Here is a 19,227-nt window from a genome sequence, read left to right as displayed (position 1 = left end):
AAAACTACATGTCTTCTTGTATACTTACATCCGTCATAGAGATATATGCTAGTGACATATGAAAATAGGTTCAACTTTACTCGAGAGAGATCATTAGATAGAGTTAGGAGTATTGATTATTCAAAATGTCAATGTGTTGTCAATTACGTGGGGATTCGTGATCCTAGTGCGATTCTTATTCATTGATTTCATCAAATTTGCATCTAACATTCATTTTTGCATTCGAAGTCAAGTGAGTAATACATATCTGCTTACTAGATCAAAATTAGGGTTAAGTCAAGTCATCACAAATCTTGTTCTATCATTCAATTTCGGTTAAGGCAATTAGATAAAATTAAACTACACAATCTTTGTGAGATGACATTCAAACTCAATTTTTTCACTTTATTACTTGTTAACAAACCATATACTTGCGGTAATTTAAATCAAAATATAATTTCATGAACAAACATCATGAGCAGCATGGTGCCGACGATATCTTAATGATGATGTACGAGAAAGAAGAGAGAAGTGAGAGATGGAGAGGATGATGATTAGGGTTTTTGTATATTTAGTTTTTTAATATATTAATTAATTAATAAAACATTTGATTTTTTAACAATGAAATATCCCATCTGATTATAAAATTTTAAAGTAGGGCGTGGTGTAATTTCTATGTCTTTATAGAGGATTTGGAATTTTGGAAAGTTTTAAAAATCAATATGAGCTCTCTCAAATGGCCCAAACTATTTTGGTAGGCCCAATCCAATTCTAAATTCACCTTAAGATACGAGAGGAGGCAATGGGCCGAGATGATATGGTACACTATCCAACCATTCAAGCTTGATTCGGCTTGTTGACTACTACATTCGAATAGTAAACTATAATTCGCTTATATGACAGATATAAGAAGGGTACTCTTCGGACATGAAAATGAAGAAACAAATTCAAGTCCTCAGTAAATATAAATTTTATTTACAATTAAAAATTAATTTATTAATGAAAGGGTATATGCTGAGAATAAATGGAGCTTCTTTTCTTCGTAAGTCCACAATCCATTCCACCTACTTAAATCAAACATATCAGAACAAGTCAACAGATCCGACGAATAGAATTAACTCCACTGAATCAACGGCATCTAGATAATGCTATATGACGCTATGAAGCCAGCAAAAAATTTTACTTCCAGAAAACCCCCTCAGATTTTACAAAAAATATCAATTTGGTCCCCGAATTTCTGCTCCATAGTCCTAGAGTTCAGATCGAAGGCAATTGTATTGAAGATTCATTGAAATTCAGTTTGGAGTAAAATAGATCATATGGAGAAGGAAAAGAATTTGGAAGAAGAAGAAGAAGAAGAAGAAGAAGAAGAAGAAGAAGAAGAAGAAGCAATTGAGCTGGTTCTATTTCAAGTATCTGAATGTTACATTTATTTGGTAATTTCTTTTTCTTTTTGGATTTTTTTATTAGAATGATGGGAGGGTTTGTACAATTATTTTAATTAATTATTTAATTATTTATTTTTTTCCAGTTAACTGGGGATATAGATTTTGGAAATAAAACCCTACATTTTTGTTATATTTCAATATTGAAAGAGATTTGTTCAGAAAGCTGTTAATATCGAAGGATATCAGGCATTATGAAATCGATTTATTTTTAGTTGACACTATTTCTTTATTTTAGAATTGCATAAATTAATTCGCTGTGTGCTGGCCATTTGATAATATTGCCTTCAACCTATTTGATTGTCTTTCACGAACTAAATTCCATTGATATGTACTAGCCCTTTGATAATACTGCCTTAAACCTATTCGATTATATTTCACGAACTAAATTTCATTACTCAATCGTTTACCCCACGTGACTAGACCTAGTATTTGGACATTTGCTTTTCTATTTTATTAGCATTAGTAGTATTAGCTTGCGATCGAGCCATAAGTAACCCCAACCTTTAAATTGACAAAATAACAAAAAAATAAAAAAAATAAATAAATAATAAATAAATAAATAATAATAATAATAATTTCAATAACTAATTTTTCGGTTGGCACTAGTTGATTGTTGATTATTGATCTCAGTAGTGCACTTTACGTAGTCGTGTTACCGTGTATGCAATTGCGTAGTGGTCGCGTTACTGCCTCTAACTCTAGTAACCTTGCCATGGACCCCGCCCAAATTGAGGCCCTCACCAGACAGCTTGCACAATTACAAAATCAACTAACAGCTGTCCAAACTGAGGTAGCCACTACTCGTGAAGAGAATAGAGCCCTAACCGCTAGGTTGAATACTCTTGACCCAATCCCATATTCGACTGAGCCTGAGAACTCTGAGGCTTCCATTAATAGGCCTCATCGTCGCCCACAAGGTGGTCGACACCACGCCCGACATGGTCGTAGGGAAGGGAATCAGGCTCGGGAACGAGAGCGGGGGTATTATCGTCATGGTACACAATCTCCCCCTCGCCACGAGGAGCGCCTCTTTCGAAACATTAAGTTGGATGCCCCTACGTTTGACGGTTGTCTAGATCCTAGTGCATTCAATCAATGGGTTAGAGATATGGATCGCTTCTTTGCATGGTATGGGGTCCCGGAAGATCGGAGGGTACAATTTGCCAGTTTGAAGTTAACTGGCACTGCTCAGCTCTTTTGGGAGAGTGTTGAGGACCTCCTTGAAAGGCGTCATGCTCCCCCTGTTGGGAGTTGGGATGAAATGAAGCGTCGCCTTCAAGAAAAATATTTACCCCAATCTTATAGGGGTAACTTGCTGGATCAATGGAACGCACTTACACAAGGCAATCGACCTGTGACCGAATATGTGGCTCAGTTTGATGAGCTTCGAATGAAATGTCAGGTTGTTGAGGATGAAGTTATGACTTTAAGTAGGTTTAGGCAAGGCTTAAAAGACGAACTTAGGCGCGAGCTTGTCCTTAGGGGTGTCACCACTCTCGACCACGCCTACTCTTTCGTTCGAGATTATGAACTAGTGACTAGGACACCGTATAGAAATCGTAGTGACTCCCGCACTACAACCTTGAGGTTTCAAGGACATCCTCTCGTTTGCAATGCTTCAACTGTAAGGGTTTTGGTCACATTGCTTCTAAGTGCCCTAGCCGAGCCCTAGTTCTGGACGAACGTGAGGATATAGTCGTCGAACCACTAGAGGATCAGGTTTATGAGCCTAAGTTAGAAGAGTTTGAAGACTTGGAGGACAGTGAGGATACCTTCATTCAGGCTAGTCCCATTATCCCACATACACCCAGAGTCGGTGTCGTCCGTTGCACCCTCACCCAGCCTAAGGATGCCGACGATTGGCGCCGTCATGCCATCTTCCACACCTACATCAAGATTAATAACAAGGGCTGTAAAGTTATCGTGGATAGTGGCAGCTGTATTAATGCGGTTTCGAAGGCTACTATATCCCGTCTAGGGTTGAAGCCAGTTCCTCACCCCCAACCTTATAGTGTCTCTTGGGTTGACACCTCCTCTATAGCTGTTAAGGAGCGTTGTTTAGTCCCTATCCAGTTCCTGGAGTATAAGGACCATATATGGTGTGACGTTATTTCGATGGACGTCGGGCACATCATCTTAGGACGACCTTGGCTATTTGACCTAGATGTAACCATATATGGTCGATCCAATTCCTGCTCCTTCGTGTTTAATGGAAAGAAGATTCACCTTAACCCACTACCCCTAAAGCCGGCTAGCTCACCAGAAGCGAAGAAAAGTGTAGAACAAAAGGGGTTGCCTATCATTAGTCCTACAGAGTTTGAGCGTACAATTGTTGGTGACTCAATTGTGTTCGTCTTAGTAGTCATGGAGGTTTCATCTAACTCCACAAGTGAAGATACTGCGGAAGTCCAATCGATCCTTCAGGAGTTTCGAGATGTCTTTCCGGAGGACCTACCTGATCATCTACCTCCGCTAAGAGATATTCAACATGCCAAAGATTTCGTCCCCGGTGCATCCCTTCCAAATTTGCCACATTATAGGATGAATCCTACCGAGCACGCTGAGCTCCAAAGGCAAGTAGATGACCTTCTCAACAAAGGATTCATTCGTGAGAGTTTAAGCCCATGTGCAGTCCCCGCCCTATTGACGCCCAAAAAGGATGGATCTTGGAGAATGTGTGTGGATAGTCGCGCTATCAATAGGATCACGGTGAAGTATCGTTTTCCCATTCCCAGGCTTGATGATATGCTGGATATGATGGTTGGCGCGACAATCTTTTCAAAGATCGATCTAAAGAGTGGGTACCATCAAATTAGAATTCGCCCAGGGGACGAGTGGAAGACTGCGTTTAAGACGAAAGATGGCCTTTATAAATGGCTGGTCATGCCTTTTGGGCTAAGTAATGCGCCGAGTACCTTCATGCGGGTAATGACACAAACTCTTCGGCCGTTCATGGGTAAGTTTCTTGTTGTCTACTTTGATGATATCCTCATCTATAGTAAAACCAAGGAGCAACATCGTGACCACCTCAAACAAGTTTGCTCTACCCTTCGCGAGACTAACCTGTATGCTAATGTCAAGAAATGTTCCTTTTTCACCGATAGCGTAGTTTTTCTAGGGTTCATCGTCTCGTCGACAGGAGTGTCTGCTGACCCTACTAAGATTCAGGCGATAATTGACTGGCCTGAGCCTAAGGCCATTCATGATGTCAGGAGCTTTCACGGCTTAGCTACATTTTACCTCCGTTTTATTAAAGGGTTTAGCACTATTATGGCGCCTATCACGGAGTGCATGAAAAAAGGGGAGTTTCATTGGACACGCGGGGTGGCGAAGGCCTTTAAGTTAATCAAGGAGCGAATGATAGAAGCTCCTGTCATGCGTCTTCCCGATTTTTCCAAAGTCTTTGAAGTTGAATGTGACGCTTCTGGGGTAGGTATAGGCGGAGTCTTAAGTCAGGATCGTCACCCTGTCGCCTATTTCAGTGAAAAGTTAAATGAGGCCAAACGACGATATTCAACGTATGATAAGGAACTGTATACGGTGGTCCAGGCTTTGCACTATTGGCGCCACTACTTGTTGCCCCAAGAATTCGTCCTTTATTCGGACCACGAAGCCCTCCGTTACCTCAACTCTCAGAAGAGATTAAGTTCTAGGCATGGACGTTGGGTTGAATATTTACAGGCCTATTCGTTCGTTTTAAAACACAAGAAGGGCGTGGAGAACCAAGCAGCTGACGCGTTAAGTCGTCGTGTCTCCCTTTTGTCGATCATGAGTGTCAAAGTCATTGGTTTTGAAAGGCTTAAGGAGGATTACGAGGCATGCCCAGATTTTAAGGATATCTTTCTCGATTTGCAAGGAGGACAATCAAACGGCACAGATGGCTTTCGACTTGAGAAGGGTTATCTCTTCCGAGCCAATAAATTGTGCATCCCTCGAACTTCAGTTCGAGATTTTATAGTGTGGGAAGTTCACGCGGGAGGGTTAGCCGGTCACTTTGGGCGTGATAAGACCATTGAGGAGGTTGAACGCCAATTCTATTGGCCTAGTTTAAAGAGAGATGTGGCTAAAATTGTTAGTACATGTAACACTTGTCAATTGGCCAAACAGAAGAAGCAGAACACAGGCCTATACACTCCTCTCCCCGTCCCCAATTGTCCTTAGCAAGACGTTAGTATGAATTTTGTGCTAGGACTGCCACGCACCCCAAAGAAGCATGATTCTATTTTCGTGGTTGTCAATCGTTTCTCGAAAATGGCTCACTTTATCCCCTGTAGCAAAACATCGGATGCTTCCAAGGTTGCCATGTTATTCTTTAATGAGATTGTCAAACTGTATGGGCTTCCCAAGACCATCGTGTCCGATAGGGAAGTTCGCTTCACTAGCCATTTTTGGAGGACTTTGTGGCATAAGATGGGTACCAAATTAAAATTTTCTACAGCCTACCACCCTCAAACTGACGGTCAGACCGAAGTTGTTAATCGGAGTCTTGGTAACCTATTACGTTGTCTGGTTCGGGAGAACCTTCGGAATTGGGATTTAATCCTTCCGATCGCTCAAATCGCGTATAATAGCTCCGTAAATCGTTCATTAGGTATGAGTCCATTTAAAGCCGTTCACAGATACAAGCCTAGGAAACCATTAGATCTCATCCCTATGTCCCCACGGGCTAGAGTGTCAGTATCAGCCGAAGCATTTGCACAACACCTTCGTGATTTGCACATTGAGATCAATAAACAACTTGAAGCTAGTAATGCAAATTATAAACTACAAGCTGATTTACATAAACGACACATTGAGTTTAATGTTGGGGATTACGTTATGGTTCGAATTAGGCCAGAGCGGCGTCTACATGGACCCGCCTCCAAATTGCAAGCTCGTAGTGCTGGTCCTTTTAAAATTTTAAAGCAAGTTGGTCCAAATGCATATATTGTCGACATTCCATCCCACATTGGTTAACACCATACTTTCAATGTTGAAGACATTGTAGCTTATAAAAGCCATTTCATTCCCTCAGATGATCCCCTGTTACCTCCTTTTGTGGACCTTGATCCTAATTCTTTGGCCCCCTCTAACCCACTACCACCTATCACAACACACACAGATAAAATTGATGCTATTTTAGATGAAGAAATTGTGTTCACTAATGATGGAGAGGTTCAGCGCTTCCTTGTTCGTTGGGTTGGTCGACCAGATTCTGATTGTGCATGGATCTCCAGGGAGACACTACAACATTTGGATCCAGATTTGCTAGAGCTTTATCGGAGTCAGCAGGATCTTCCTTGGCCCAGATCGCCTCCCGTCCACCCGAGGGGAGTTGGTGAGGACACCAGGTTCAGACCGCCACTGACGCATTTCTACAGACGCAGGAAGAAGCTTGCCCAGCCACTCAGCTTATGGTTGGGAGATTGACAGATGCCTATGGTGAAATAGCCACTCGACAGGGTCGAGTTTTCTCTCCCACCCCGGGAGAATTGATGAGGACATCCAATTTTAATTAATTTTAGCAATTTTAATTATTTTAGTTGGAATTTAGGTTATTTTAATTTTATGGACTTGTGTATTGGGCTTAACCCTAGGTTTGTATTATTTTCCAGTATTTAAACCTATCTTACATTGTTATTTGAGATGATGAATTTTGATTAATTAAAGATTTGGCTTGCAACCGTTTTGCCCTCTTCCCCTCCTCTATATTCTTCTTCTCTTCCCTCCCCCATCCCTTCTTGTTATCCACAGATTTATTAATCTCCCTACATCACATGTATTTTGAATAAATTATTGTACTAGTATAGTGGTATAGCCACACATCCATCTTAACATCCTCATTCCATCATGCATTAATCTTATGTACATTTTTTTCTTAACAGCCAATCATCAATTCTATAAAGTGTATCAAATCTAGTACATATTCTACGTAAATTGTATTTTACCTTTTATTAATATTCCTATCATAATGAAAAGCTCAAACAACTGAGATATGAATGTTATTTCATATTAAATCTTATTGCTTAATGGTTCCATATGTGTAATCCAAAACTGAACTGAGTGCATTGTCATTTGAGGTTCCTTTTATTGGTCACTTATCTGGATAGTGTTGAAGTTATTTTGATATCAACCTAATATCAACCTAATATTTCTCTTAATTGATGATCCCTCCACGGAAAATCACAGCTTCTTACAGGTTTTCTCTCTAATGTCTTCGATATAATATCTCTACTATGATTCCCATAAAAGATATTTCATCTTGCTCATATTTTCCCTTCTATGCATTGTTGGATAACAATTTAGATTTATGTTATACATATAACCACAAACTATTTGTTGAGTGTGACATAACCCCTAAACGTGTTTGCATGAGTCCTTGTTGCAATAAAAAGTTGAAACTCTGAATTTTGATAACAAACACAAGTAAATTAATTGATTTTTTTTCCTTGAATTAAGTGTGGCATATTATACAACCAAAATTTATTGAAGAAATATGATGTGAGCATAATTGTATTTTCATGCACTTTCCTCTTGTGCATTTAAAAGACGAGCTTGCAACATGAATTTCAGAACTACCTATAGTGGTTAGTTCCTTGAAGTGTTAGTTGGTATCTCACAAATTTTGAGTCATTTGGAGTATGTTTGATTGTGATGCAGCAAAATTGTACCAAAGATATATTGTGAAGCTAGATGTATCATGTTGCGTATATATTAGAGGTACTTATCAAACAAATTTTTCATACTTGGAGAGTCTGTTACGATGTGAAGATGTTTCTCACCAAATTTCAGAGCTAGTTGAGGTTGCTTGAATGAAAAATTACTTTGTTGTTTCAACAAGTTCTGAAGAGTGAAAAACAGAGAGCTGGATCCATATGGATGCAATAATTTCATGGGTGCATCATCACGAATAATAGTTTTATTCTAAGAGGAAATAATTCTCTTGCTCCTATCCTTTGGGAGAAACAATATTTGTGATCCAATATAAGTTTCTCCTAACCTTTTGATGAGTTCATCATATGTAGAAATTCCCTTTGGAAGCTTATATTGAAGAATTCGGGCATTTGCTGCCTACAATTGGATCTATGATAGGATTATGCTTGTCAATAAAGGATCAAAGCTCTCTAAAGTGTAAAATAGGTAAAAAGGCTTTTTTATGGACAAGTTAATGTGAACAACTTTTGCAAAGAAGCAACATTATTTCAACCTATAGTCAATAAGCTTGTTCAATCTGATAAATGAAAATTCTTCATTGTGCAATCTTTTCCATCTTGGGACTTGTTAGAAAATGAAACGAACATGTGAACAATGTTGATCATTTATCGCAAATGTTTGCAGTCTACAATTTATTGGTTTTAGTTATAGTCAAGAGAGGACTGCTACAATTAAACCAGCGATGTTTCATGGGATTGAATATTTGACTTTTAAGAAACATTTACAAAATTTGAGATGAGAATGTTAAGAGAAATTTTCTGTATAACTTTAAGAGATAGAGTTAGTATTGAGCATATTTTACAAGTTGTTAAACTGACACTAATTGTAGTGTGCGGTTCAATTAAGATAGTTGGACATATTTGATGGAGGGTTCTAGATACACCAGTTATGAATATATTTTGTGAGAAATATTGAGGAAGAGGCCTACATAATTTAAGGTAATTAAAAAAATATTTCGAGCTTTTGTGATTTGGCCTTGGATGTGGCTCTTGACACTGTAGAGTGAAAAAGAATCCATGAGGTCAATTGCACAGAAGTATGGGATAAATCTTTGTAGAGTTGAGTAATGGTCCAGCAAAGAATAATTTATCTTCAGGACTGCATTAGAAATTCTCTAATTTTCTTTTTTGTTTTTTGGTTAAAGCTTGTCTAAATTAATCTAAACAAAAACATTTCAATGAACCGAGCAACGGTCATTATATGGCCATTTAGCAAAATTTTTGAGTGTGTATATTTAATTCTCTATTTCCAATACATAAGCTTGCTACATTGTTATGGTTGTCGCCTTTTACATTACATCTAAAACTAGAATGTGGAGATGTAGATGACGTACTTGTTGCTGCAAATTCATTTAAGGGATGGGGGTTGAAACTATAATCGAACTTTTCTTTCTTGTAGGGCTGATGAGTGGAATGTCAATAAATGGGCATGGGAAGGCACTCTAAAAGTTATTAGCAAAGGAGAAGAATGCATTATCCGATTAGAAAACAAGAAGACAGGTGGATTTGTTGGAGTTCAATAAAAGTTAATGTTCCATAACTTTTCTCAATATGTTTTGTTGCTGATCACAAATATGTCTAAAATAGGTGAATTGTATGCTCGGGCATTTTTGAGAGATAGGGAGCCACACCCTGTGGAGCCTGTAATTGATAGCAGCAGGTTTGCAAAACTAATCACCATATTAATCACTTCTTATGAGAACAATTTTTGAAATGCTTAAAAGTGGTGTGATGTGGTGTTTCATTTGAGACTTCTGGTATTTATATTTTACAAATTCTATTGACTTCAAAACCAGCAACCTATTTTGCTCTCTAACTCATTTTGCTAATTCTGTATTGTTGCAGATATTTCGTTGTTCGAGTAGAAGAGAATATTGGTAATATAGAATTTTCATCTCTTTTTTAAAATTATTTTTTCCATTAAAAGTTTTATTTCCTTCATGTTTTCCGATTAATAGTAGCAAAATAGAGCCATAAAGATTGTCTAACAATGTTTTATTTTTGTTTTCCATTTCACTTCAATCTAATTGCATGGGCACTTCACCAATGAATGTGCATGACAATCTAACGGTCCACTACATAAGAGCCAAGATTTTGATCTTATATCTCCTTGCAAAAAGTATCTTCGCCCCTAATGGAATTAGCTGGGTGTTCTTTTATAGTCTTTTCAGTGGATAAAGGGACTATTTTAGTGATTAGTATAGCAGTAAGAGATGTCGAGTGACAATACGTATAAATGTATGTCTCTATACACTTGGATGGAATGCCAATATATATCTTTCCTGTAATTTTATTCTTTGACCCATTTTTTGGACATTGCATAAGAGATGCCAAGCGATGCACTTTCCAGGACAATTATGTGCATTAGTTTTTAGCTTATTGAATGGTATATTATTTGATAATTTTTAATCCATGTGGCACCTGGATAACATCCCATAAAAAGGAACAAGAAACTTCTCTGCACTCAAACATGTTTTGATTGAATTTTAAGGTTGTCCTATATAGCTAGAAATTATATGTGTTGATTTCTCTTGGATATACTTATTACTATTCATTTCTTATTTTTCTTCTCCAAGTATCATCTTATATTGTAGACATATCACATATGTTACTTCAACCCTTCTGCTATTCCATCAAGGTAATGCAAAATCAAACCTACATTAGTTTTATTGTGGAAAATATTTTGTTCTAGTTATTTTGAGAAGATACCTTCAGATTCTGCATAATTTTTTGAAACCATTACCTCCAACACCCCAACCTGGGTCATGAAGAAGTTTGAAATCAAAATTTTCATGAAGCCTGTTTTGCATCTTTGGTGTTTTTTGTAATCTCTTGCTATATTACAATTGTTTGCATTACTAAAGGCTTGTGGTTAATAGACATGATATGAGGCTGCCTCAATATCCTGCTGAGCTTTTAGGACTTCTGTAATCGTTACTTTAGAAGAAAATCAAGAAACTAGTTGGGATAGCTTTTGCTTTTTATAAAAGAGTTTTTTAGAGGAAACCACCTTAGGTTAGATTTCTATAAAAGCTCTTTCAATCTGATAATGTAATTTTAGAAAATTAGCCAAACGAACTCAAAAGCAGATTTTTAGTCTCAAAAGCTACTTTTGACTTTTCAAAAGTCATGCCAAACATGCCTTTACTATATATCTGTAGTTTGATACCAACCATATTTCATCTTGAAAGAGACGAGTCATATCCCCCCCTTCTGCCTTGTGTTCTTTTGATCCCTTCCTCCATTCTCTTACTATTTTAATTAAGCACTTTAGCTGTGGAAGCACGGAGTGCAAAAACTTTAAACAATATGTGAAAATGTGGCCATATATGCTACCGTAGAAACCTCTAATTCAGGAATTTTTCCTTTCTTTTTCTAACATTAGGGACACTTCTGGGTCTTTCCAAGGATTATCCAGACCCACTTCTATAAAAACTTAACGACAAGGTTATCAGTCATTTCCTGAACATATATGGGATTGGAGTTCTACAACTTTCTACAGGGTAGATTGTGGACTTTGGACTATGATCTTTTAGTCTCTGTTCTTACATGAACCTCAAACTGAAGGAAAAGAAGAAGCAGATATTGACTCTTTTTGTTGGCTTTCCCAATTAATGTGTGAATCAAAATTGAAGGATGTGAAAAGAATGCATCTATTATGTGTTTGTTTCTACATATGGGCTTTTACCATGACTTCTTTTGCGTTATTTTCTTGCATATTGGTATAGATAGCCATCCTGGAATGATCATTATTTAAATTGATGTAGGTGGACACCTTCGCCATGCTTTCATTAGGATAGGGTTTCGAGAAAGGCCCAAAGCTTATGACTTCCAATCTGCCCTCCATGACCATATGAAGTATTTTTTCAGTCCTTCGTATTCTTATTTTCCTTAATCCTTTTCATTTTTCGAATGTTTTTTCATTTATTCAACTTTTGAAGGTACTTTAATAAGAAGAAAACTGTTGAAGAGATGGAATAGCAACACCAAAATACTTCTTCAGTTGATTACAATTTAAAAGATGGGGTGACCTTGGTGTTTCAATTAAAGAACGTAAAGTGCTCTTGTATTGTCTCTACATATTTTTCCTATAAATGTATATACAGTAGCTTATACCCTTATTTGTGTTCAACAGAAAAGTAGTGGCAACATAAAGTCCAAGTTCTTTGAGCAAATGTTCAATAATCTTTCCTTAGATGACAAGGGTGCCAAGAAAGAATCAGCAATAGGTATCAAATTGCCACCACCCCCATCTGCCCCTCCTTTCGCCTGCTGTTACACCTCTAAATTCTCCCTCAGGATCTCCCACCAAATTCACTCTCGAGAAAACTCCTAAAGACAACTCATCGATCCCCGAGAAAGAACAACCAAAAGAATCAGGATCTCATGAATCCCAAAATATTCAAGATATACCATATGATGATTTTTGAGATTTTCAAGCAGCTGGATAACTTAATCTTGGAATTTGATCTCTTTATACTTAAATTTTATGAGTTGTTTCCATGTTTGAAGGGGTTTACTAATATATAGAAAGTAATAATGGTTTTACATGCATTGGCATGATGTTTTTTATGTATCATGTATTACATACTGTGTTACTACATGTCTTTCTTTCTTAGTTCTGCAATTCCTTGTTTAACTGGTACATTACATTAGAAATTTACTACATAGTAGACAAGTATGTTGTATCAATTGCACCGAATTCCTAAATGATGCTCCAGTAGGTGGTTTACACTTGTGACATGTCAGACATACAACATTTGGTCAAGACAAGAGACAGGAATTTTGTTTTTCTTTTTCGTGTTAGTGTAATGATTTCAACCTGTCAAACATGTCTCTAGGCACCCAATATCAATATTTTTAGATTTTACGAAATCTAATTATTGTTGACATTTTTTTTTCATTATACGAGTACATTACAGGTTCATGCTAGTAGTAGTACGTTTATTTCACCGTAGTCCCCATGTTATAGGAGTACGAGGGATTACCTTTTTGTGTGTGAGGCTCGAGTTCTCTCCTTACAAAACTTCTTGATTTTAGTGGAAAATCTATAGCAATGAGTGGAAGGATACCCAAAACACATTCCAATAACCGATCATTAGGACAAAACAAAGCTAATTCCAATCCAACTTATTCAAAAATAAAACAAATCCACATTGAATAGCATTTTCACTTAGATCATGCGACAAAGGACGGATAACTCAATAAAGGAAAGTACCTAGAAAATGTCTCTTATTCAACCATCACATTTTTTGATATGTAACATTTTACACCCTCATAGTCTAAGGTTTTTTATGATCTTGAGATCAAATTTTGCACTCTCACTCTCACTCACACTCTCACTCACAACATCAAGATTTTCAGGCTCTTATGAAATTAAAATTGTTGACAATAACATATTCAATCTTAAGAACTCTCAGAGCATCTCTAATGCAATTTATGGATAACCGTATAGGTACATGGAAGTAAAAAAATTTAGTATTTGATTATATATATATATATATAACTCAACATCAAGATTTTCAGGCTCTTATAAATTTCAAGTTTGTTGACAATAACATATGCAATCTTAAGAACTCTCAGAGCATCTCCAATGCAATTTACGGATTACAGTTTAGGTACATGGAAGTCAAAATTTTTAGTATTCTATTGATTGACACATATAAAGCATACTTCAACTACAGTCTAAAAGCTCAGAAAATATAGAGGGCACTACTTTATCGGATGCACTTTTGGATGGAGAGGAAGAAAATGCTTTGAGGAACATTAGAAAGGAGAAAGGCTACAGTTCGGACATGGGAGCGAATACATCTTTGGCCAAATCAAAAAAGCAAGGGACAAAGGTAGTGAGGACATCAGAACGGGTGGTTATTCGCCCCACCAAATTGAATCTATGATTGACACAATGTTATTTTGGAATGTGCAAGGTATATGCACATCTAGGAGGAGGTTAAATAGTTTGGTTAGGAAAAATGTCCCTATTCTTGGGGATCTCGGAACCTTTCATGGATGAACATCGGATGCAAATAGTAGCTAACTTTCTAGGCTTTGAGAATTCTTGTTCAAATGAAGCTATGGGTGGTAAAATCTGGGTGTCCTAGAACAATAAATATGAGGTTGAAATTGTTGGTATGTCTGACCAAATGGTGACAGGATGGTTTCGTGATGGACAAAGAATTTACTAGTCTCTTTTGTTTACGCAAAATGTAGTCAAAGTGAATATAGGAAGCTTTGGAAGAACATGGAGGATTTTCAAGCTAATGATTACCTATGGATAGTGGCAAGAGAGTAGGGATGTGCTAGGCCTAAACTAAACCAAACCGTGAGATAATCGATCGCAAAGAAGCAAGCTATGTTGACTACTTGATCTGCTATTGTGCAGTTAGCCAACATTCGTAAGGATGGGGAAAAAAGTAGGGGCCATCGAAGACCTTTGTCGGTGATGGGGAAATTTAAAGACCTCGAAGAGAAAGTCGAGATGCTGGAAAATCAGTGGCAAAGTGGCTTTGATCCGGATTTAGAGGCTAAGCTTCTTACCACTAAGGTCAAGTTACAGCTTTGGGAGAAAAAGGAAGAAACGAGACTAGCACATCAAAGAAAAAAAGAAGAAATGGCTTGCAAAAGGAGATTAAAACTTAAAATTCTTTCACATAGTTGTTAATCAACAGAGAAGGTCTTCACAGATCTCTTCTATGCAGTTGCCTGATGAACAGTGTTAGCTTCGCCAAAAGAGGTTCATGATGGTGCTGTTAACTATTTTGAACAAATTCTGCGTGACAATGGGACTACGGAGCAAGGAGACTTGGCTTCCTAATCTCTGTAGTTGTAACAAAGGAGGAGAATAAATTCCTTTGCATAGAACCAACGGAAGAAGAGGTGAAGGATGCAGTTTTTTCTATACCATCAGAGAGTAGTCCTAGGCCTAATAGATTTGGAGCTAGTTTTTATACGTTGTGTTGGGACTTAGTAAAGGTCGAATTGGTGGAGGCAGGAAGAGAATTTTTCAAGGGCAGTCATCTACCCTAATTTTACACCTCTTCTTTCATTATCCTAATTCCTAAAGTGGATCAACCTGGGAGTTTTGACAAGTTTAGACCTATCAGTCTATGCTTAGTGGTTTACAAAGCCTTTTCAAAGATCCTTATCAAACGATTGACAAGACTGCTGCCAAAGATTATCTCTCCTAAATAGGGCGCATTCATTTCAGAGAGAAGCATTTTTTTGAGAATATCACCCTTACCGAGGAAATGGTCTCTTTGAACAGGAAGATCAGAGGTGGTAACGTTATGCTAAAAATTGACATGACAAAGACTTATGATAGAGTAGATTGGAGGTTTTTGCTACGTGTGCTTGAAGGATTTGGTTTTTCTAGAAAGTTTTGTGATTTGGTGGCGGAGTGTGTCACAACTCCTTAGTTCTCTATATTGATGATGGGACTTATAAAGGTTTCTTCCAATCAAGTAGAGGACTCTGTCAAGGCGACTCTTTGTCTCCTTATTTGTTCATCATGATGGAAAAGGTTTTATCACACCTTTCTAGCAAGAGAATGTGAAGATGGCAACATTGGGAGGTTCTACATCCTTTTGGGGGCCCTGTGGTTTCACATTTGCTATATGCGGATAATGTAGCAGTGTTCAAAGATGGAGGTAAAAGATCAATGGAAACACTTATGAGGACTCTAAATACATATGAAAAGTGGTCAGGACCATTTATTAATATTGAGAAATCCGTCATCTTCTTCACTAAAAGGATCAGCTACACAAGGAAGAGGGGCTTGCTTCCGTTAATTGGTTTTACTGAGAGACATTTTCCAGTGGTTTACTTAGGAGTGCCTATCATCTCTGGTCGAATTACGGCTAGGCATTTGAAGGATTTGGTATCCAAAATCCGCATCAAGATAGCAAGTTGGAAAATGAGGTTACTTTCTCAAGGGGGTCGCCTTAATTTACTTTGTCATGTTCAGTCTTGTATGGTGATACATTTGTTAGCTATGGTTAATGTGTCGAAGAGAATCCTTAACAATATGAACTCATTACTATCCACATGCTTTTGGAATGAGAATTATGGAATACAGAAAAAGAAATGGCATGCTTGGTCTAAAGTATGTTTACTAATTACAGAGGGCAGACTTGGAGTACGTGATTTTGCGGCAATTCAAAATTCTCTCCACATGAAACTTGGATGGTGGATTATGACTACTAACAGTTTGTTGTCCAATTTCTTTGATGCTGAATATGTAAAGAGTAGAGACCTCTTGCTGAATTCTAATCACAGGGGATCTAGCTTGTGGAAAGCAATCGTAATGGTTCTACCTGAGGTATATGAGAATTCGAAATGGAGGATCAAAGAAGGATTGATATCCTTTTGGTATGACCGCTAGTTAACAAATGGCCCTTTAATTGAGCATGCTTTGGAGGAAATTAACTCAAGACGAAGGTCATAGATTGCTGGATTGAAGATGGCTGGAATATCACTTACCTTAAAGAGCTAGTGGGAGAGGAGAATGCAATAGAAGTAGTACAAACCATTGGGGCCAGAAAAGAAGGTAGTGATATGATAATATGGAAACCGAATGACAAAGGAGAATTCCCTTCTTCAAGCGCCTGGGATATTGTGAAGACAAAGAGTCTACAGATTTCTTGGATGAAATGGATATAGGATAAAACTCTACCAAAAAAAGTTGCTGTTTGCATGTGGAAAGCTAAGTTGAACTGCTTAAGTGTGGATTCTAAGGTGAGAGAAACAGGAGTTACTCTTATCTCACGTTGTGATTGTCATGATAAAGGACAAGTGGAAACACTTGATCATGTACTCAATGCTAGGGATATTGCAAAGGCAGTTTGAAAGTGGGCTTCTTTGGCCTTGGAAGTACACTACGTGCAAGCACAATCATGGTAGACAAGAATCAACAGATGGTTTACATGTGCAGACAAACCTCACAACATGGAATTTTAATTGGGCATTTACCGAGCTTGATAACATGGAAGCTATAGGGATGTCATAGCAAGGTACGCATGGAAGGGGTTCAAGAATCCATGGAGGAGGTTTGGTTTGCAATAAAGGTTTGGTCATGCCTCTTAGCTGAAGGAATAGACCAAGTTACAAAGCTTAGCAAAACAGATTATGAAATCCTCAAAGTTTTAGAGCTGCCTATATGTGCTAAGGTGAGTAAACTGACTCTACTAGTTTCTTGGAGGAAACCTGATGCTGGTTGGGTAAAATTCAATGATCTGCATTGTGTTGGTAATGCGGGACCTTCTGGAGGTGGGGGAGTGATCAGGGATCATCAAGGTAATATGGTCACTGGTTTCTTTGCTTCATATGGGCATGGAAGAAACAATGAAGCGGAATTGCAAGGCATCATAGCTGGGGTAGAGCTTTCTAAAGAGCTAGGTTTTCTACATGTATAGATCGAGTGTGACTCAGCAGTTGTGGTAAATTGGTTAACAAACTACCTATGCAGAGTTTGCTACGTGTGGGATTATTGTGATGAATTATTAAAATTGCTTAACAGCATCAACTTTACTATTTTATATCAGTATAGAGAAGCAAATAAAGCAGCAGACCTTCTAGCCTGACAAGGGGCGGATGGACTCACGACGAGGTACATGTACCTAAATCAAAGTCCTAGTGTGTTAAAAGGTATTATTCGTATGGATAAATTTAGTTTTCCCAACATTAGGCAACAATAGGTAGGTTGATGTGTCAGTTTTGGCTTCACTTGTATCTTGATAGCTATTTGATACTTATTATGTTTTGTTGGATTTGTTACCACCATTTTTCTCCATCATAAATAAGGGCCGATTGAATACAAAAGTGTTTAAAAATATACATACATACATATATATATATATATATATATATATATACATCTACATGACATCGACATATGAAATGTAAATTTAAAAATGATTAAATTTGTTGAATCATTCCTCTTTACAAAGAATTTGAAAACAATTTTAATGGCTTAGAATGTTACCAACCTCTTGAGGGTTGTGATCTCATCGTGAACAAAGTGTGACTTTAGCAGTTTTGTCCATCTAATGTGGGTCCCTCAAAGAATGAGGTTGTTTGTTATGGCCTCCAGGTTGGATTTTTCTATCATGTTATGGCAATTAGAGCATCTCTAAGCTCCATCTTTTTTTTTTCTTTTTCTTTTTTTTTTATCCAAAATGTATTTTTGAATAATAATTTTATGGAGAATATATGATCAAAAAATTCTAAAAAAAGTTTTGGATTTGATTGTAATATTATCTTACTGAAAAATGCATGGATGCAAATAAGAAAGAGAAATATATATTTTCAAAATAATGAGTATCAACGAAGGGCTTAATTTATATGTTAAATTAATTATTGCAAATGAAATACCATTTAACTTGGCTCCTGTTTGACATCCAAATCAAAACTCTTTTTTTCTCTCAAATTTATTTTCAATTTCATATTCATACAATAAAATATTTTACACATTTTTTTTCCCAAAATAAATCCATTGTTATGGATGTCAAATAGGGGCACGGTAGAATATTTCACTCTAGGAAAATATATTCATACTTCTTTAATTGAGTAAATTATAAATTATATAGGCTCAATTTCGTAGTATTAAAAAAAAAACATAGAATTTTAATTTATGTCGAATTTAACAATTAATTTTAACAACATGTATATAGGTATGCTTAACTCTTCAACCACTTAAATTTTATTAATTTTTATCAAAATCGATTAAAATTTTGATTTTATTCCCTGCCGAATTGCGCATAATTTTTATTTAAGTTTGAAGAAAATACATTTTTTTGGGTTTAATATGCTTTACCTAGATCTTAGGTCTTTGGCTATGGATTTTGTAACAAGAAGTGGAGAATATTCTTTGTTTTAGGTGCAAATCAATATGTGCCGTGCCCTACTTTCGTAAATCATTGTTTGGAGGAGGACTCAATTATGAACAAGTCAAACCATTTGTGATGTTCTATTTATTTTAATAGTAAAAACATAGAAAAATAGGGAAAAAGAAAAAGGAAAACTTTAGGATCCAATATTAGTATTTATTGAAGTTAATTTCACAATTAGCCATTGAAATGATGGAAAATCTTAAGTTGGTCCTTAAATTGTTT

At 36.9% G+C, this 19,227-nt stretch overlaps 1 protein-coding gene across 1 annotated transcript; it reads left to right on the top strand.

Moving 5' to 3' along the window:
• Positions 1-1,184: 1,184 nt before the first annotated feature.
• LOC111391507 (uncharacterized protein At1g03900-like) lies at positions 1,185-12,183 on the top strand. Its single transcript, XM_023016740.1, has 5 exons — positions 1,185-1,415; positions 9,519-9,779; positions 9,965-9,996; positions 11,887-11,977; positions 12,061-12,183. The coding sequence occupies exons 2-5, from the start codon at positions 9,649-9,651 to the stop codon at positions 12,098-12,100; spliced, it is 294 nt and encodes a 97-aa protein (XP_022872508.1). The 5' UTR covers positions 1,185-1,415; positions 9,519-9,648; the 3' UTR covers positions 12,101-12,183.
• The last annotated feature ends 7,044 nt before the right edge of the window (positions 12,184-19,227 follow it).

Source organism: Olea europaea, unplaced genomic scaffold (assembly GCF_002742605.1).
Source record: "Olea europaea var. sylvestris unplaced genomic scaffold, O_europaea_v1 scaffold798, whole genome shotgun sequence".
NCBI classification, from domain to species: Eukaryota; Viridiplantae; Streptophyta; class Magnoliopsida; order Lamiales; family Oleaceae; genus Olea; species Olea europaea.
Note: the sequence above shows the minus strand (reverse complement) of the source record. Positions and strands in the feature narration are given on the sequence as shown.